The sequence below is a fragment of the Prinia subflava genome, chromosome 11, assembly GCF_021018805.1.
Source record: "Prinia subflava isolate CZ2003 ecotype Zambia chromosome 11, Cam_Psub_1.2, whole genome shotgun sequence".
NCBI lineage: Eukaryota > Metazoa > Chordata > Aves > Passeriformes > Cisticolidae > Prinia > Prinia subflava.
In genome coordinates, this window is record NC_086257.1 from 11,064,921 (window position 1) to 11,086,733 (window position 21,813).

Genomic DNA, 21,813 nt, shown 5'->3' on the forward strand with positions numbered 1-21,813 from the left:
ACAAAGTTTAACATTTTCTACCTCACTGAGTAGATTCAAAGGGGAGGAGAGAGGCCTTATTAAACATGAACCTTCACTTGCTCTAAAGCCACAATAAGGTCACCTGAAGCCCTGTCACCAAAATAACTATTTTGTTTTTCTGCTTTTACATTTCAGTTTCTGTTCTAATGTGCAACTCTCCTCCTGTGAACTGACCTATTTACTTTGGTATAATTTTTCTTTTTTGGATGCAGCTAGAAAAGCTGTCTGTCCAGAGTCCTGTGTGTTCACAACCCACCGCTTCGGCTGCTGGACTCTGAAAATGTTTTTAGCTGCATATAAAAGTAGAAATTGAGATATACATTTCAGACAGCTTTAAGAAGTGCAGGGGCATTTAGGCTGGCCTTACACTGTCATCACAGGTATTAAAAGCCTGGACAGTTCTGGTCTATAAAATAAGGCTTAGTTCCCAGTACCTCTTTTCTTTTTCCTTGGAAAAGCAACCCATCTGTGAGATACAGTTTCTTCTAAAAGATAACTCACTGGTGGGTCTTCCATTATCTCTCCAAGCTCATGTCACATGTCCATTGTCTAGCTATGTTGTTTTCTAATACTTAATTTCTTATACCTGAAACAGGAAGGTTGGAAGCTTTACAGCTCTTGAGTTTATACCTAGAATTTTCAGTTGGTAATCTAATGTTTTGTGCTGGGTGTAATTGTCAGTTACACGCAGCATTTCTTCTGTGGCTCATACCATATTACTTGTAAAACCTATTGTTTATGCACCTTTATTTATTTCAGCACAATTACATTAAGAGGGAAAATAAGATGTGTTGTTATAATTTTAACCGGTACAATTACATTGCTGCTGCCTAAACTGGCACAGCTCGGTGTCATGCCAAGCTACCAGCAGCAAGCTGTAATTAGTGACTCATAACTGAATTCCAATTTAAGGCACAGGATCAAAAGCTGCATTTATTGATAGCTCTGCATTTCTTCTCCCATGGGCTGTGGCCAAATACTGGATGTTAGAAAGGAAGGTAACTTATTTTCTTTTCCCAGCAAGTTTCCAAACTGAAAAATTTACAGTTTTCAGTATTTCTTCAGTTTAGTCTCTAGCAGCCTGCAGTCACTGATAGAGGAAATCTCTACACTTCTTCTACTTTGCTGTTAACAGCTATTTGAGGATTTTCTTTCAGGCATTTGACATGATCCCCTTCTGAACTTATGTAAACTTTGGGCATGAACAAAATCAAATATTACAATTTGCATAGACTGTTACAAAAACATTCTTTTTGTCATCACCTGGTATCTTCTCTTAATGTCTCTCAATTTAATGAGCATCTGTGTGTAGCTGTTCTCTCTGCATGTTCACCATATCACTGGTGATTTTTGAGACACCTCAGAATTCACTGTCCCCTACTTTCTAGGCCAAGAGCCATCTGTTCCTTCTGTCAAAGCCTTTCCATATCCTCAGCCTCACCTCCCTCCTGTGTCTCTCTTGTTAGGCCATACTTTTCCCAAGAACATGAGAGTGTGTAGTATTCCAGATATAAAGCACTGTGTGCATCTAATTTTACATTGTAGTCCTTACTGCTTTTCCTAGCAATTCCCAGCATGATTTCAGCTGTTATTGAGAAATCAACTTTTGTTCTCACAGAATGCTCTATGGGGCTGCCATGTTATTATTCAGTACTACAAGCCATGTTCAGAGGCTATTAATACTGTGTCTACAAAATTTGGGTACACTTCCTGTCCCTTTCCCATGGTAAGTGCAAATTTGATCACCAGTGATTTTAATCTGGATTTTCTGCTGCTAGAGGCAATACTTTCTGTGAGGGTACAAGAGCTACTTCCTACACGTTCTCTCTAATGTACAGCATTGTATCCCCAGTGCTGCACAAACTCTTCTGCATTTCCCCTTAGAGATGTTCTAATTTTCCAAGTTTCTGATACATCTATTGTGTCTGAATGCTTGTGTAAAACAAGGTATTCTGGCTACTTTTTCTTTATTTTTCCTAGGACCAACAGAATTTATACAGAAATACCATATACACTAAATACATTTTTCCTGTTTAAATGGGACTTACTTATTCAGGTGCCTGATCTTTAAAATTAGTTCTTAAGTACTTCCTTTTTACCTGAAGACTTTGTTTTTCCTACTCCAACTTCAGAAATGCCATTCCCAGTATGCTGCTTGGCACCCATCTACCTTCTCAAACTCTAAACAAAACTTGCCAATAACTTCTCTCTTTTTTATTTGTGAGACATTTCACTCTGTTTTGGCTGTTCTTGCCAAATAGGAAAAAGCTTAGAGGACACAAACCAATTTTCCATCTGATACTAAGTCACCCTTTTACATACATTTTCAAGCGCTTTCCTTTAGAAGTTCCTCTGTCAATACAATTTTGAGTAGCTAATGCTGTGAGCTTAGCTCCATTGGACTTAGAAACATCAGTACTTTATATAAATGTTACTTGGAGAAGAAAGGGAAATGGAAGCCTTTTAAAGAGTGGCTTCCAGTCTGGAACCAAGTGCAGAGCAAGCACTGAAGCTGACCAGTGCTGGAGTCAGGCAGCACAAATACTCTCCAATAAACCACAGACTGGGAGTTCTCCAAACCAAGTGGGCACCTTTGCTAACTGCCTTATTTAGCAGATCAGTGCGACAGTGGTTAAAACAGAGCAGTTTCTGGCACTGTTTACCTATTGCTGCTGCCACTAATTAGTTGCACAACTAATAACCACAGTGGAAAGCTGGCTTAATTTGGGTTGTACACTTAATGACCTGCAGGTGACATACTACCAGAGCTGAGTTACATAAATTGAAGTATCAACAACTTCAATAATTTTGGCGTGCTCACTTTTAGTAGGAGTGTTTTCACACAGTTGGAGAGCACAGAAGTGTTACACTGCTCTGGATCCCAAATGCCAGATTAATCTCTGACAACTCAAAACAACAGTTCTAAAGTTTCAGTATGAAATTGTTCAACTTTTTAAAAACTTCAAACCGAAATGTAGAGTCCTGTTCAAAAGAGCAGGAACACCTCTACAGTGTGACTATAGAATAAGGGTGTAATTATGCTAAATCAAAAATGATCCTAAAATCCCCAACTTGCTGAACTGCAGTGCTCATGAGAGTATTCCACAAGTTTTGTCACAGAATATACTGGATGTCAGTCTAATTTACTACAAAAATTCAACTTTTAATAGTATTGCTGTTTTGCATGCTGGTGGGTTACTAGAGCCTATTTCTGCTGTGTGATTGACTTGAAGTTCAGTACAGGATCTGCATAGCACAGAGTGAAATCTGTAATCTACAGTATTAGAGCAAAGCCAGCTATTTTCAGCTAATAAAGTGATTGTGAGCCGATTACCAATTAACGTAACAGCACCTCAAACTTCAGCCATATTTTCACAGGATGAAGAGCACAAGCACCCACAATTACGTAACTGGAGGATTTTTCAGATTAATATGAATGCAACTGTAGCAATTTGCTTACAAAGACAGTATTACAAATTTCTGTATCTTTTCCTTCAGAGAACCTTTTGCTGTTAAAAACCATTTTCAAAGTTGTTATCATCACCTGGAGTATGTTACTTTTGGGTCACATGGATAACCTTGTGTTTCTGACTGGGTACATTTTTACGGCACACTAAGAGTAAGAATTCACATGGCAGCTTTAAATGGTGGTGCTGTCCAAGTAAATAGTTTCATTCAGTTATTTTGCTGTGCAGAGAATGCTCTTTGAATGTCAGCCTGAAGTGCCTTTTACAACACTGAAATTCAGCCTGTTTTAACTAGAGACTGTAAGGCAGTGTTAGTAAACTCAGATTGTTACTGCAGTTGCATTAAATATTTAAAAACACAAGCAACCCTCTGAAGTGACAGTTACAAACATAAATAAAATAATTACTTCTAGTAAACTAGAAAAATTTCCCTCAGTTGTTTGAGGAAAAATTCCAGTCCACAAAGAAAGTGAAATTATAAAAATGAATTCCATAAACACTCACTTATCACTTGATATGCTGCAGTCTATAATTGTTCTTTTGCTAGTGTTGACTATTAAGAAAGGCAGCTGTATTGTGGAGGTCAAAGATGGAGGGCCTTGATTTTGCTGTTCATTTTGCTGATTTCTTTGTACCAAGTTTTTAAATGCTATTTGCTGTAAAACAAAAGAAAAAAAGATCACTAACAATAAAAGAGCAGACATCAGTGTTTCCAGGAAATGAAACCTCATAGGTCTTATTTACCAACTCTCAATATCTTCATTAATTTTTTGTCAAAAACTGCCTGACTTTCTCTTAGCACTAGTGAAGTTCACCAGGAGCAGAAGTTAAACCCAATTTTTACACACATATACTATTGACTGTTCCCCTCACACTCCCTGAAGAAACAAGAAAGGAGCAGTAAGGCTTGCTGGAGAATGCTTCCCCAATCCCTTTGAAAAGGCTCTGGAATCAGAAGTGTTCCTGGTACTTTTCATGTGTAATTACCTCAGGGTAAGAGATAGTTACACTGAAACAGAAATTCCCCCACTTCCCATATCTGTATTTTTATTCTCTTTCCCTTCTCATCGATCACCACCTTCTCTCAAAAGAATTAGTTTGGAATTTCTCCTCTGGGAGTTATTAAGCAGGTGCTGTTTGTGACACCACTCACTGCCTGCCGGTTTCTTATACCTGACTGCACATGTATGAAAATGGGTGGGTTTAGGAAATGTTATTTGAGGGACTGGAAGTCGGGGTACTTACCCACCTGAGGCCCTGCTTATTCCATTTAAGGGGAAAAGGATGGATAGCCAGAATCCCAAAGGACTGGTAAACCCTTTGGCTAACAACACAATCAGGCCAATAATGACAGTGGTGGACAGTAGGGGAGTCAATTCTGTCCATATTTGGACTAGAAAGTTAAGAGGGCCTTATTTTCACCAGTGTAATTTCATGTTACTGTTGGAGGAACTGCTGATGTGTTGGGTCAGACAGATAGAATCCCAATTGCACCCTAAGCAGAGAAACAGCTCTTGGTGACAAACAAAGAAGAAGCATCAGGTATTTGAAAGTTTCAGCAAATATCAGTTACAGGAAAATTGTATCAGTGTAGTTGAACCAGGAAAAAAACCACAGCCTTATTGCCTGTAATCTCATAAAATCATTAGTTTACATTTAAATTACTAAAAGTCTGCACAGACTAGAACATTAAAGAATGCTCATAACTTGTATAAACTATGTGTTTATAAAATGTTACCTTATAAACAAGATGCATTTGAAATATATTTCAGCAATTAAAGCCAAAAATCACCTCAAAGGTATGTGAAGAAAGTAAAGGTGTTGGATTTGCCAGCCTTCCACTCTTAAGAGCCAGAAATGTCTACATTCCCCAAAACAACTCTGCACACATTTACACAAGTTCTGCTGTGAACTTCATAGCTTAGGTCAAAGAGAAAATTTGAAGAATGACTCAGGGGAGCTCTGGGGGAAATTAGAATCAACAAAGGGGACTTGTGAGTTGTTCCCGTTCCCACTGAGGTTGGCAAAGCTTCAGCTTAGGAAAGCTTGTGGCACACAGATGGAGCGTGCTGGTTTACAGCAGGCAAAACTGAACCACAAAGTGTCAGCAAGAGGTCCCCCTGCCATATTCTAGGAAGGTCACAGGGGTCAAACTTTTCTCCTTAGTAAGTCACAGCTGTTAGTTAAATCTAGAAAGAACTCCAGAAGGTCTAACATGCTGGATTTGCACTCAATATTTTCATTTATAGGGGAAAAAATTGAAAATTTAATATACCTGCAGTAGAAGTTCTTGCAGTTGGGCTCGCTTCTGTTTTATTCTTTCAATCCGTTTCTGTTTTTCTATCTTAAAAGATAAATGTAAATGTGTCAAGATACTTAGTTACCTTGTCCATTCCCTTGTGCCAAACTGAACAGGCTTTCTTTGTAAATGGGGGCAAATTGCATGGGCATAAAAGTTTCTCCATTAAACAGCCCTGGCAGACTGCAATGTCTTTCTCTGTCAACAATTTTAACTCCAGTAAGGATTTAATTATTACAAGAGACTATTATGTGCTCCCCATTCTGCCTCTTCTGTCTTGCACTGAGTGCCAATTGGCACCAAATCAAAAACTTGCTCGAGGGGATGCTTTGGGGTTTGTTTTCCCCTTCTGCCCTCCACTCTTTTGGAATTGTGCATGTTCCACTGTTCTCCCAGCTGCAAGACATAACTAGAGACATAAATATATGGAGGCTGGGCTTATGATCACCTGTATCTTACCAGCGAGCTCCACTTTTTGTTTGAGACTTGCTTAAAGTGCCAAGACTGCAGCAACAAGCAGGGGTGCAGCTCTTGCAGCAGTTCAGTGACTGATGTGGCCAGGCTGCTGCACCGGGACACGCAGAGGGGACAGGGCAGTGCTGGCCCTGCAGGTACAGCAGTGTTTGCAGGTGTCCTCTGGGGCAATGCTGAAGAGCTCACAACAGCCACTGGGGCTGAAAGGGGCTTTTGCTCATCATCCTCTGGTGCCAACACTGCATCACTGGCTCCCCAAAATACTGAACTCCTAAATTAGCTTTTCATTCAAGCGCTGAAACTAAATGATGTAGTCTTTTAAAACTTAGCTGGCCCAAACTCCTCTATCTCATTTACAAGATATCTTATTGCTTTGTGGTGATTCCCTCCTCACACACTTTAATGTTTAAAATGCATCTTTCAGATGGCTTTCTCTGCTGGGACTCTCAAAACCAGTAAGCAGTACAGATACCATTCAGGCATGGTTTTTATACAACAAGCTCTTTTGCAGTGATTTTTGTACTGGTAATCTTATTATGGATTTACATTGTAAGAAAAGTTGCCACTTTATATAGCTTTAAAAGCAAAATTAATTCTGATTTTGACACCATGAAAATGCAGCTTTGTTTTACATTCTTTTCTATTATGTCAGGGAAACCAACAGTTTTTGAAAAATATGCCTGGCTTCCATTTTGTGTGTGTGTGTAATTAGAGCCTGAAAAAGTGAATTGCATATGATTACTGAAGATGAGACAATGAAATTCAAGTTCCATATTTGTAACAATAACCTATATTGGAGACAATGCATTCACATGAATGCATGCAAAATGTATTTATCCAGAATTAGAAAAAACCATCCTGGAGCATTATGATTGAACACAGTCATTCTCCTTGCATGGATACATTTTTCAAGTTGCTGTAATGGACAAGGACAGTAAAAGCTTTTCTCTTACCACATCAAGAAAGTCAATTGATGTAAATGACCCTGCACAAAAGGAGCTGTTGTGCACTGCAGAGGCACCCACCCACCTTTTGAGATACCTAATGCCCAAGTGTCACAAACTGAGATGTATTTGCAGACAGCCATTACAGCACGCAGCAGTAAATACAGTGACTTGTGCTTTTTATTTATAGCACATTTGGCCTGAAGGACAGGCAACATTTGTGCATATAAATTCTGGCATCCCTGCAAAAAACACTGTAACTCTTAGCCTGCTGAAAAAATAATGGAAATAACTGATAAATAAAACTTATTTTTGCTTTCTCTGGCAGTTCATAACTAGTATTTGACACTGCAGCAGGAATTATTTTTCAATTTAATTTCCTTTGAATTATATTTCCAAGTACAGACAGTAATACAGAATTTTAAATGTAAACCATTTTGTGAGCATAACTGAACTATAAATTCTTTTGACTTTCTTCCGATTCAAGGTACTACAGACTTTAATCTTAAAAATAATCCCTGATTTAATCAATGTCCCTTCTTGTAAGGTAAAGAGCTTTTTTAAAAAAACTAAATGTAATGTATACCAAGTGAAACTGAACTAAGCATGCACAAGTTTATTCCTATATCGAGATTTCTATTTCCATAGTGCACAAGCATCAAAACCAATCAGGTTCAAACTAAGAAAAAAATCCCTCTTCTAAAGAAGAGCAACTCAATTATCAAACACGTGAACAAAACCGAATTTCCCATGTACCTCCCTTTACCTCTAGATTCTGACATTCCTGAGCTGAGTTTGTGGGAAGGCCGATCCATCGGATTTCCTTCTTCTCCTTTGAAATGATGTTCATTGCCATCAGGACGTTGAGGGCATCGTAAACTCTCCGTCTAATATTTTTCTGATCATAAGCTTGCTAAGAAAACAATAAACTAATTACAACAAAATAACTGAATTTAAAAAGCAAAATCAACTGAACACATGCTCCATAGACATGGAGAAGCTCAAATGCCAGAACGGCAGCTCTGGTCAGAGTGGTGTTAAACCACGATCCTTCATCTGTGACACCCCTTGGATACCACATGAGCAGCCTTGGCTGCAAATGGAAGCTTCAGGCCTTCCTGAAGCACCTCTCAGGAAATTCCATCATGGCAAGTCTGGCACAGTTGAAAAGCCTGACAAGACCTCGTATACAAGAGTAGCCTTTTCTTAAAGTTAGTTATTTTGGCAGATTCCTCTACTTTGTTGATAATTTAGAGGGAGTTCAATTCTTCATCTTAATTCTGTATTTTTAGATTTCAAAGATTAAGTCTTTATATTTGAGAACCAGTTAAGTGAAGAAGAGTATGGACTGTGGCAGGACAGTGTAGAAACAGAATTCCATGATAAAACAGATAAATCTGTATTGGTATAACAAAATTCAACACATATTTGCTTACTGAATCTGTTGGTAGGTGGCTGTTAGAATTAGTGAATTCTGATACGAGTTCATCAGCTACTTCATTGTATGAAGTTGTTCCTTTACGTTGAACTTTTTCACAAACTTTCATTGAAAAATGCCTCAGACCCTTCCCATTTTTATCTCCTTTCTTGCTTCTCTTACTGAAAAGAGAAAAGTATTATTTTAATACATTGAATGTTAATAAGTTACTTTGTTACACAGCAAAAAGTCTACCTTTTGCAACAGAAATAGGGACTATCTAAATGAAAAATAAAACTTTTGCATCAGCAAAGAAGTGCTCTAGAGCCCCTTCCCCTTTCTTGACTATTTCTACACTGGTAGCATTTGAACACACGCTGCTGGGATGCAGCATGTAATTTGTAATGTAATGGATTTGTAATTCATCTCCAGGTAGTCTCACAAAAGAACAAAGAACTGAAAAAAAAGAGGAAAATCTCCCAGGGTGCTTATATGCCTGGAAGCCAGGTTTATGTGGATCTCTCACGTGTGTGCCTAAAATAGAAAGGCTCAGACATCTCTATTTAAAATATAGGAGATACCAAACTTAGTCATTACAGGAATTAAGGTGTGTCTACCATAGAATATATCCATATATATACACTGTAGTATATATCCATATATATACAGCTATTCTATGATGTGAACCTCATACAATGCATACAAGAATCTCTCTTGTGGAGGGTAACATTCATTGGGTTTTAAGGTGCCAAATCAAGAACTGGCAATCTGTCAGGGTTATTTTCCATTCACCTTCTTCCAGAAAAGCAAGAGCTTAGGTAATGGTAATCGAAAAAAACCAGGAGCAGTTGTTTTTATCACATAAACTAGATCTGGATGTGTAATTCAATAGAAGCCTTAAAAAAGTTTAGCTGTGTTGGTTTTGGGTTTGTTTTTTTTCTTTTTTTAATTAGTCTCATGGTTTCATTTGACAATGTGTTCCAGGAAGATCTGTTATTTTACAGAAAAAGGGCCCCCATCAGCAGTAAAAAGCTAAAGAAACTATTAAAAAAACCAAGAATGGTTTTCAGAATTGTGAATGTACTTAAGAAAACAGAATACAGATAAAAGAAACAAAAAAGAGTAAAAAGGAACATCAGCAGACTCAAAAAAACCCAACACAGCTTTGATGTGAAGGAGTGAGAACTGCTAAAGCAGGAAACTGGACAGCTTTCTTTCTGAAAGGCAAATCTGAAGTAAACCAAGAGCAACTCTTTACATAAAATACACATTCAGTAACACTCACCTTTCTGAAAAATCTGACTCTATAATTTCTTGAGTCCGTTTTCGCTCCCTAAGACAAGACAATTCAAACTTAAGTTGAAAATAACATTGTATTGTAGACCACTAAAATCACTGTATATGGGGCCGAGCTGGTTCTAGTGTTTGCTCTTACATGTTTACTGAAAGGGAAAAATACAACACACAGAGCTTGACAAAATTTGAGGGAAGGTAGTTAGGACTTGTGGAGGAAGTTGTCAGAGCTCACTGCCACAAGTTCTGTTCCCATTTTTACCATGCTTTGCCTGTAGGAATTGAGGGAAGTCACTTCACCTGGAACTACAGAAGTGCTGGTGTGAGCTAGATGTTTAAAGTCCATCAAAAAGGAGAAGCTGGGCTCCTTTGAAAATTCTTATTTAAAATTCCTCCACATGGAAGACAAATGTCTTTAAACACTGCATAAGATATATCCTATATTTTCATGCCAGTGAATGTTCAGGAATCTTTAAATGAAACCCCAAGGTAAAACACTAAACATGTTCCTGTTAGAGCTGATGCATAGAGAGCTGAAGGCAGACTCTGAAGAAGCAGCTGCCATGAATTTTGAACAGCAGGGCAGTCTACAGTCACTGGCCATTCCTCACCATCCTGTTTATTCCCCCACAGCAGGCAGGAGCTGCTTTCCAGCTGCCTTTTCCTGCTGCAGCAGACCCAGGGCAGTGCCCGAGAGCTGAGCTGGGCTGAACATTGTCTCTGCACGCTTTCCAAAGCAGGGCTCCCAGCACAGACTTACACACCCAACACCTGACACTGCTGGGAAGGGAGCTGGACAAAAATGATGGGTTTGAAAACCTGTCCTTGAAATCCAGCACACTTTGGTTGTGTGATCCAGAATGCAGAACCAGGCCTCTCCCTTGGCGGCCCCAAAGGGATTTCTGTCCACGGTGCTCAACTGGGGGCTGAGCAGCTGGGGCTGGGGGCTGCCCTGGAACAGCAGCGAGTGAGAGCTGTGCCTGCTCTGCACACCAGGCTGTGCCGAGCCCTGCCAGGGAACGTGCTCCTCTCAGTTTGGAAATTATTTGGAGTCTGAAGTGAACAATGGGTAAAGCAGGCAGCCTTCTGACGTGTCTCCTGCAAGGGCTCCCTACCTCAGTTCAGGAATAGCACAGACCCTTCCTTAGCTCTGTTCCTCAAATGAAAATATGGCCTAATGTATGGACTTCTGCACAGATCACTACTGGTCTGTCTGGAGTCATCTCAAGCCTTTTTACAGATGAAGCAAAGATAAAGCTCCAAGTGTCTCAGCTTGGACAGTACACAAAGAGAAGGATGGTGCTTCTTGGTGGTGGTGGCTGCCACAAGGCTGCTGTGGGAATCCCACCACTGGATGACACTTTGCAAAGTGAGGCAAGTTGATTCTTTGGTTTAGCAAGCTGTGACCAGACAGTAGAGTTTGTCCCTCTTCTGAGTACTGAAAGAACATCTGCTTGGCCTCCTCATTTCACAAAATTTGCAGAAAAAAGTAATCTTTGACAATTCCTTTCTCAAATAAAATCAGAACTAAGTGCATTCAAAAGGTATTTCAGGAAATGAACACATAACTCAGCAAAAAAACTCAGCTTAAAAACTGCATGGCTGGGCCTGCAGTTTATTGATTCTGTGGGGGAATACAGTAACTGGGAAGTACAACCTCTGACAGGCCTTGCTTACAGAGTAAAATGAACAAAGTCAAGGTACAAACACTGAACTCTCGTTTCTGCTCTTTCCTAGATGCTCCATTTCTCACCTTTACTGTTGAAAAGGTAACACTGACATTCATCACTGATTAGAAAAATTAATCTAGATGCAGAAATATATTACTTTTTCAGAGGCAAAGCACTACAACTCTGTTTTGAGACAGCTAAGCTCAGCAGTACTGATATTAAAACAAAATGCCAAGAAACACTGTAAAGACCACATTTAATTAGAAGAGATAAAGAAAGTTATGTTTGGCTGGAGCACCTCAGTACCTCATGAAACTTGTTAATGTACAATAGTAATAAAAATACCACACTGATTATATTGAAAGTTTTCTATTAGGGTTTATTCTGAAATGCCTGTTGAAGTGTTTTTGACAGTCTCTCCCTCTGTAGGCACCTGCTGCTCTGCTCAATAGCAGTGCTACGTGGATATACCATGAACTTACGGAAAAAATAAAAGCTTTTTTTAATAGGAGTCGTTGTGACGCTCCATTTTCACCAAGAAAAAGACACTGTCAGAAACCACAATTAAAGCAGACAGTGAAGTGACCAGTGCTTATAATTTGTGTCCACATGCTCCAGATATCAGCAGTGCCTCCCAGTCTGAAAAGCACATGCCATACTCCATTTAGTTGTGCAAGAACTAGAAACTGTAAGTCAGTGTATAGATTCAACAGTATAAGCAATGGAAAAGATCAGAACAGCTGCTCAGACATCCTTAAATGAGACAAAAGCCTTACCCTGGGACCCAGCCGGAAGCCTCTGTTATGTGTGTCTGTGTGACCATGGTTGGAGCTGGGTTATATGGACTCCCAAGCAGAACACTCCCTGAACTGCTCAGTCTTTGTGGTGTGCTTATGATCTGTGAAATTCAGCAACAAAAACACAGCTCTCTTAAAAAAACAGAGGTTACTACAGCTCAAAATTCATACTAAGCATTGCACTAAGAAAAGTAATCATAATTCTGTACCAGAAGCAGTCACAATGTACAGAAGAGATGGCATCAGAAGATCTTCATACAGCAAAGCCATTACAGTGCTGCTAAGTTTCCTATTAATTGTCAAATATTACTGTATTATTCATATGGACAAGAACCAGATAAATGATTCCATGTAATTCCTAGGTATGGCAGATAGGATCTGTACCTATAGACACCCAATTATTTCTTCATGAGTACATCTAAGCATCTTCTTGATCAATGTAATCAATACAGCCTTCTTTCTTTCCAATGGATTTGTCTCTTTTAATTGTCTATACAGAAGACAACCGGAGCTGCAGACAAAGCATTCCCTGCAGTTTCTAGCATTCACAAGAGCCCAAGGCACTCAGGCAACCAATTGTACCTACAGGATTCAATGTAAAGTCTTTACGGTATAGATAGAATTTACATTTATGCAAACCTGGTGAAATTGTAGGTACACTGGTTAACACCAAGACACCCAGTCTTGACTTTTAAATCAAGTTCCTTTTTCAAAGTAGGTCACCAGAATAATTTAAATAATACTTTAAAATGAAACAGTATTGATTAGCTAATCTTTAAAATAAACCACATTTAATTATTTTGATTCCATCATAGTAAGATTAATATAAAAACTTCTTGGACAGTGCTTTTTACTCTTATACCTTGCACAACATTTTAAAACTTTGTTTTACTTTACTCCATTTATTAGTGACATTTTGAGTAGTGACTGGACTAAACTTCATAGTTTCCTTTACTGTTTAACTTATCCAACACCTGTGTAAGCATCCCAAGGCACTCTGGTAAGTAACTGTTATAAGTATATGCTGTAAGTGTACAGTAGATGTACAGGTACTGGGAGTGTGTATATATATATATGGACAAACTACAGATAAGTATACAGCATCTGTTGGGTATCCATCATTATTGTTTAGACAAGTAGAAAAATGGTATGTGAAGAATTCCCCATTTCCTTAGCTCATTGAGCATTACTGCACATCCCCCCCAGTACCACGTTGTGACTATGTATATGTCTTTTTTGTCTTAAAGACATTAATTTATCTAATTTATTGTTTGCAAATGTGCAGCCTGACAGAACCAAGGGAAAAGAGAATTTTAGAGAAACCAAAACACAGGTACAGGTTACATATTTATTTCCTGATACCGGAGAACGCAAGGCACCTGGCTTTACCCATGGCAGGCACAGGAAAGGTGTCACTTCTGTCACCTGGCTGTTACTCGGGCCTGAGGCAGAAAGGTGTCAAGGGCCGGTTCGTGTTTTGGAGCTGGGCGAACGAGCGCGGGCGGGGCCGGCAGGTGCCGGCGGCCCCGGGGAGAGCAAGGGCCCGGCCCGGCCCGCGCCGCCATCTAGCGGCACCCGGCCGCTGCTGCACCGCCCCGGCCCCGCCGCACCGCCCCGGCCCCGCCGCACCGCCCCGGCCCCGCCGCACCGCCCCGGCCCCGCCGCGCCGCTCTGGAGGAGCCGCAGTGGCCCCAGGCGCTGGAACCCCCAGTGGGGAAATAAGGCCTAAATAAATTAATTAATCAAACACGGTGTTGCTGACACAGGCAGATGCTGAGGGAGCGCTAACATTGCCCCTTCTGAGAGCTCGCGAGCGTTCGCTTTTAAACAGCCTGGCACAACACAGCTGTACGCTGGGTCTCTTAGAAAGCCTGCATTAAGGGCTATTTATTACGAGAATGTTTTCTGAATATAGATCTATCCTTGCAAAGCAGCAGAATAAAAGAATAAAAAATAAACAAAACAAAACAAAAAAAGAATAAAAATGGTGTGTCTCACATCACGCAGTAGCTTCTGCAACTTCTACCCACTCTAGACCCTAAACTGCAAGCAGGACTCACTGAAACCAAAAGCAGTGCTTGAGAAGTCAGTCATAACAGTCGGAACTGCTTTAAGTGAGTGCTCTCCCTGTTGTGGGCTATTTCTTGCACTGCCAGGACACATCCTCGGTGGCAGAAGCATCCAGTGCAGTGCCACAGGGCACAGGCACAGCGAGACCAGCATGGGCGCTGAGGCACTGAGCTGCTCCTGGCAGGCAGCCCCCGGCAGAGCTCTGCGAGCAGGGAGTGCCACGGGGGGGCTGTGCTGTGTGTGCCCCTCTGCCCAGCTGGACAGACACCCCCAGGAACAGACACTGCTCCTCTGAAAAAGGCACAATACCATTTGTACAGAACACATCAAATGGTTCTGTACTCAGGCTAAGTGCTTGGCAAGGAGGTATCAGGTCACTAGAAACTGTTCACAGCATTGCCTGTTTAGCTGTCTGGCCACCAGAAAATCTAAATTTTTTTCTCAAAACTAGATCCAAAATCCCTGGAGCATCAATATACATATACATACACATATACATATACATACATACACATATACATACACATGCACATACACATGCACATATACGTAGTTATCGTGGACAGGAAAAGAGTTTTAAAAACAGTAGTTTCAACAAATTTAGAATTTCTACCAACACATCAAAGACACTCTCTGACAATGCTGGAGATTTACTGGTGAGAACTTAAAACACTCAAAGAGTATCAACAATGAGGGGTTTTTCTTAATACACTTTTGAGTAATAGTTAAAATGTCAGCTGGTAAAGCTGTTTCAGTTTCCACTCAAAGCCAGGAAGACAGGTACTCCCTAAGGGCACATACAAGAGCATTGCTGGGAGTGGCAATTCTGGCATGCCAGCCCTGCTGGGCCCCAGGTCACCACCCTCCCGTCCAAGTGGGGCGCTTTGTGGCTGAGGCAGGAGGCACCAAGTTCCTCGTGGGTTCCTGTCTTACACCATCAGGAAGTCAAAAGCAGTTACACAAGCTGGCATTACTGGGGTTGCAAAACTCACCATTTGGGGTCCAACATTCACATTGATTGGTCCCAAGGTTTTTGGCAAAATCTTAGTCGGAGAGTTGGTGCTGGAAACTGGCAATGTGATTACTGAAATATTGCCTATAAAGAGTGTTAAAAGGAAAAGTGTTAAATTACTTCCTTAGCAACCTGTGAAAAACATTTGGCAAATTCTCACTCCACTCTAACACTTTGGAATCAGGTTGGCTTTGTTGCCTCATTCGCTGAGAACACACCCTCATGTAACCTCCAGACCTCTCAGCAAATGTCATAAGGACACCTCACAAAACTACACCTTCACTATTTTACTTTTAAAATCACATGTATTTTATTTCCAGAAACAATTTATTCTTGCTTAAGACAAAGAGTGCACAGCTGGACATTAGAATTAATAAGAATACTTCTAAAAGAAGCCAACATACAAATCCTACTTACAATCATAATTACGTGTACAAAATATGCATCCATAAACCTTCAAAGCCTTAACCATTCCTCATCTGACTGTCCCACAGCGTTCCACAGTCATTGCTGATGTAAGCCAACCACAGCCTGCCACTGTACAGATGGAGTAAGTGATGCCTTTCCAACTGACCTAAAGTCCCAGAGCAGGCAGCTGGGTGTCACAATAAAGTCTCCCATGCCATCTCCAACGCAGCGTGTTCTCATCCCAAGATGTTTATCATTTTTGTGATCCCAAACTGCTTACGGATGTAAGTCATCCTGCCTTCCACAGAGAAGGGCAGCTCTGTGCTGACAGCCCCAAAATACTGCTACTCCTCCTCCATCCCAAACTGCATCTTGTATCTCGATTATTTGGAATTAATGTTTAAATCAAAACTGTCGCAGCACCACCACTACCTGCTGAGTGTTCAAACTGTTGTGCACAAGCCTCTCAAAGCCCTGAGCACCTTGGCTCATCCACAGCCACTGTGGTGGCAGCAGTTCCTTTCTCTGTGACAGCTTTGAAGCAGGAGAGCTGGGAACTGATCAATAAACAGCAGCCCCCGTTCCGACACACAGCCGGCTCCAGCCTGGGGAGGGACGGGGTCTGAGGCACAACCAAATACAAGGAAGAGCTGCCACGGCCTGCTAATCCAGAGTCAGCCTGGCTCTAGCTGGGGTCATGAGGACAAGGATTGGTTCCTGGAGAGCTGCTAATGTTCTCTGGCACTGCAGACAGCAGCTGAAGGCATCTGAGGTGACAGCCCCCTTGAGAGCAGCACAGCCCTCCTCCCACAGGAGCCAGCCAACACTCAGCTTAGCCCACGTGGCCCAAGCTGACTCAGTGGTGTTACACATCCCTGTTCCCCTGTCTTTTCTCACATCATCTGTTCACCTCCACTGTGAGAATTTTCTCACTTGGTCCTGAACCATGGTCTCTTTTTTCCATTTTATTTTAGTTATACCTATGTTTTTCATGAGGTTACTGAAAAATGATAAATTCAACAAAGTAACCTCCCTGCAACAGAAAGCAGAAGCAACACAACTGAGAGGAAAAAGGATCTTATCTTCTAAAGTTATAGTACAAAAGTAGAAAAGATGTAGATTTATGCCAAGTCTCACCTTCACACAAAATATTCAACAGATATATGAGAAATACAAACAAATTGTGACTAGGATGTTATAATGTTCTGTGTAGATTCTTCTGGCATCTGGAGTAATACTACTACTTAATAGTAATTTTCCAAAAGGCAAATCTGTATCTGAAAAGATCTTCAGAAGCAGCTTGCATCTCTACTGAAAATGAAATTATTCAGTCATGTAACTTACCTAGAAAAACAAATATAAACCTCCCACACTTTCAAACCCACATCCCCAGTAAATCTCTGCTCTGTTATGAAACATCTTTTGCGAGGTAGTGCCAGAGAGCACAAGACAGTAATTCATGATTTACATACACTGTGTTCCCATGCTGAACCCAAAATAGTTCTCTCACTTGCCAGTTTTGCTAGAGGATTTTGCCCAGGATTTCCCAAGCTGTGCCAGCATATTCCATCAAAACCTAGTCTCTTCCCTCATTCCAGGCTGCTGCCATCAATGACGTGTCACTTCCTAGTACTGCTGCAGGAATTTTCCTCTTTTCTGCTGCACCTGAAACTTTTGACTCCATTATCTCCAAGATCAGCTCTCATACTATTTCTTCTTGTCCCTTCTCTTACCAGGGAAAAGAAATAAATTACTTTCTCTGGTGCTGACAGCAAAAGGTCACATAGCCAAGTGCAGTAAAATTGTGAAATGTCAGTTTTGGCTCCCAGCTCTTTTACCACAGGGCTACACCACAGCGTTGTCTCCAGCTGCACTTCCCAGCCTGCAAGAGGCACTGGGCTGTGGTGTCTGTGTGTGCCAGTGGCCACGTGAGCTCACGGCACTGGACAATGGGCACAGCAGCACAGCCAACGCACACGGCCACCACCACAGCCAGCACTGGGCACAGCCAGCACTGGGCACAGCCAACGCACACGGCCACCACCACAGCCAGCACTGGGCACAGCAGCACAGCCAACGCACACGGCCACCACCACAGCCAGCACTGGGCACAGCCAACGCACACGGCCACACCACAGCCAGCACTGGGCACAGCCAACGCACACGGCCACACCACAGCCAGCACTGGGCACAGCCAACGCACACGGCCACACCACAGCCAGCACTGGGCACAGCCAACGCACACGGCCACACCACAGCCAGCACTGGGCACAGCCAACGCACACGGCCACACCACAGCCAGCACTGGGCACAGCTTGTTTGTGTCTCACATGCGCCACGCAGGCTGCGACCCACGGGATCCACGGATCCAGCTGCGCCTGTGATCACTGTGAGCACTTGTGTGGATGTATTTCCCTCACACACACGTGCAGACCCACGGCCAAAGCCACACTAACCCACCACATTTACTGAGCAGCCCTGCAAAAACCACTAATAAGCCACTAATTGGCTGCTATACTGCTGCACTGTGCCTTCATTCACAAGGCTCCCTGGATAAAGGAACATGGGCACCATTGGGTAACTTCAGTAAATACAAGGGTCATTCAAATAACTTGGTCTTGATTTCAAAAAGACATTTGCTTACATATGGTGTGTGTTTAAATGTCTTTTTGGCCAGAGTTACTGTCAATAAAGAAGATTTTCATCTTCTAATCCCAACACAAATCCCTCATTTGGCAGGAGTACTGTCAAAACAATCTTAAGAGTTGACCAAGTTTGCAAAGAAATGTTTCCCTGCCCTTATTCTTACTTTGGATTTTCTTCACTGGCAAATACAAATATGTGAATGTGTAGATTTTTAAATACCGATAGGATGAAAAAGAACCATTTTGTTTTTATGAGTGAGGTATTTCTTATCCACAGTGGCCAGAAAGAAAGAACAACCAAATTTTTCTCAGTAAGAGGTTGCTCTTTGTGTTTGTCAGCAGTTGAAAAAATAGTCAACAGAAAATTTTATCAATTACAACTAAAATATTCTTCCCTACCGTTTTCTTTTTTTCCAAATAGCATCATGGTCCAGATACTCATGTAACCTCAATTGCTTCAAATATTACCGTTATATCATTATATTATTATATTTAAGAAGAAGTAGATGTGACAAAACATTCAACAGATTTCTGTATTCAACTGAAAGCAGAAATATCATCAAAGCAACTATATATACTCTCACAAAGCAACTGCAAAGGCTTTAAACATGACCAGATTCTAAATAAATGCCAAGTCTTAATAACACCCATCATTTGGGGACAAAAAAAGAGTATACTGATTTATGTCCTGGGGCACAAGAGCAGTGAGTACAGTGATAAGCTCCACACAATGAGACCCATCAGCCTTGAGTCACGGTAATCTCACTGCATGGATGGAAAAGGTCAGCACAGATGGATCAAACTGGAATGATTTGTATAATAATACTCAATTCTTATATAATGTTTCTCAGCAGTACTTTCAAGGCACAAAGGAGGTCAGCGTCATTATTCCCATTTACCTATGGAAAACCAAGCACATGGGAAAGAAACCCACTTCAAACTCTCATAGGGAGGCTTTAATGGCAATACACAGAAAGCCATCCCAAACTGAGCCTCCTTGGCACTGAAGCAAATTCAGAATAAGAATCTGCCAGTGGACATATGTATGTTTCTCTCAGAACAAAAGCACTTTACATAAATTATTTTTCCATCCTTCAGTCACCACTATTGTTTCTTCTCAGGGAGAGAAACCAGTGTTGCTGTAATTTCATATTTTAAAAACCATCATCACTACAATAACGATTACTCTTCCTGGCATTTGTGCAATGATTTTACTGGCGCACAAAAAGAAAAATCCAATTTAAATGATCTTCAGCTTCGAGCAGTCCCAGATAAAGTTATTCCTGTTTATGTACATGTATGCTTACATGCATACACTAAGCAGTTCACCAAGTCAGTTTAAATCATTATATTCCACCCTAAATAGCTTAATTTCACATAAACAACGTGAACTCCTATACAAATATGAAGCTAAAGAGATTCAGTGATTTTTTTCCCTGTATAACTAAATCTGTTAGGTCTGCAGCTTAGTTGCAAAGATAATCCGAAACAATGTCAACTGGAGAATCTATAGAATCTGTCACAGCCAGTTTGAAGGAGACCATGGCTGATGGGGAGCACAGCCCAGCCAGCTGGGGTTAATGCACAATGCATACATCAACAAAAAAAGCCATTGAATTTTTAAACAAAACACCAAGGAAGTGTTGGTAATTTGGATTTCATATTCAGAGCTCTAAACAAATGTTCACTTTTTAGAAGTGTCTCAATGAACAGCCATTTTTAATAATACAACCTACGGCTTGACGATGACAGCAAAAACCCCAGCTCAGAGCTATGAGATATCAGCAGCCCATTAGGACCTTTTGCAATAACACATGTGATGTGTCCTCAGGGTCCTCTATTACACTAAGACATTTACTGATCTCCAAGATCAATATTATAAAAGCATACAGAAAAATGGAATTATTATCACGTTATTAGCACGTAAGTATTTTCTTGGTACATTTCTTCATTTGTGCATTGCACAAAAAAGGGCTACAAACCTAACTTGAAAAATTCCATAGAGATGAAATCAAAGAGATCAGTAGAAAAGAAAAAATAAAATAGGATATAGAGTTTTTCAATGTACTTCAGGCTTGCACAGAGCAGTACAATTTCAGTCTTTTACTGTTCAATTTGAGACAAATCTACAGGAGTTAACAGCTGTATGAACCTGAAAGTACCAGGCACAGGCCTGTGGACAACTGCTTGATGCCTTGGTCATTTGAGCAGATCTCTTCAAGCATACAATGAAGTACTTCTATTACAGCAGCCCTGTGCACTAAGTTTTCAAAATGGTTTGATTTTCCATTGTTGTGGATGTGAACAGGATTACAAAACTTCAAGCATGCAACAGTGACCAGGTGTGTCTCCCAAACAGATTAACTTTTAAATCCTCACGGTTACACCTGCAGCTTTTTATCATGAACTCTACATTAGGTCTGGTTGAATTCATCACAGCTAACAACAATTACCCCAAACCAAAGGCAGAGCTGCCGCTCTCCTACTCATTCACAAACCTAATGACACCTGCTTAAGGACTAACTGAAACTATTTTAGTGAATCATTTTAACAGAAGGGGCCAACTCCACAAAGACATTTTGCCACTTAAATCAGGATTTTGCCTGAACAATAGATGCAGTTCCTTAGTTGCTGCCAATCAACCTTACTGGGCATCAAAGTTCTGGTGACACCCAGGAGCACATCAGTCTTGTTAGCATGGATCCTCCCAGGAGTTATCTCCCAATAGGCACAATCCCTGATGGAAAACTAGGAGAATACCTGACACATACATACACATCTATCCCCAAGGCTACAAAGAGCCATCTGTTCTCCAAGACTGAGAGGAAACATCTCTTTTCCATTCAGAAACCCAAGAATATTCATTTAGTAAACAATGAGAATCAGAGCCATTTTTTTCTGTCTGGGAAAATTAAAATGCAGGTCTCCTACAGGAATAATTACAATCATTAGTAATTGCAGGTAAGGAAATGAAGCATGCCCAGCCCAGCCCATCCTGTCACAGCTGAACAATTTTGACTGCAACAATAAGAATCTACTGTGCCAAAGACCAAGTGAACAGGACTTTCAGAAAGGAGGTATCCTGACTGTGCTGCATGGGCTACCAGAATATTTTACCCAGGGGTGGTCCTCACACAAGCAGCCCCTGGCGTTAGGTGAGTGCCAAGGCTATCCTCAAAAGCCATCTGCATGTGGCATTCCCTCTCAGATCCAATGGGTGATCATTTCAAGCAGAAGAAACAAGCTCCAAAGGGAGGGGCTTTTAGCCAAAAGTCCTGTTACCTATGAGACAAAGG

At 41.0% G+C, this 21,813-nt stretch overlaps 1 protein-coding gene across 1 annotated transcript in view; it reads right to left on the reverse strand.

Moving 5' to 3' along the window:
* Positions 1-21,813, reverse strand: part of TFDP2 (transcription factor Dp-2) — a 51,914-nt gene that overhangs the window by 11,995 nt on the left and 18,106 nt on the right. The window contains exons 4-10 of the mRNA XM_063408162.1: positions 15,445-15,548; positions 12,362-12,483; positions 9,908-9,955; positions 8,642-8,804; positions 7,972-8,118; positions 5,764-5,832; positions 3,993-4,144 (exon numbers count right to left, since the gene is read on the reverse strand). Of these exons, the coding sequence (XP_063264232.1) occupies positions 3,993-4,144; positions 5,764-5,832; positions 7,972-8,118; positions 8,642-8,804; positions 9,908-9,955; positions 12,362-12,483; positions 15,445-15,548 (805 nt within the window). The remainder of the gene's footprint in view (positions 1-3,992; positions 4,145-5,763; positions 5,833-7,971; positions 8,119-8,641; positions 8,805-9,907; positions 9,956-12,361; positions 12,484-15,444; positions 15,549-21,813) is intronic.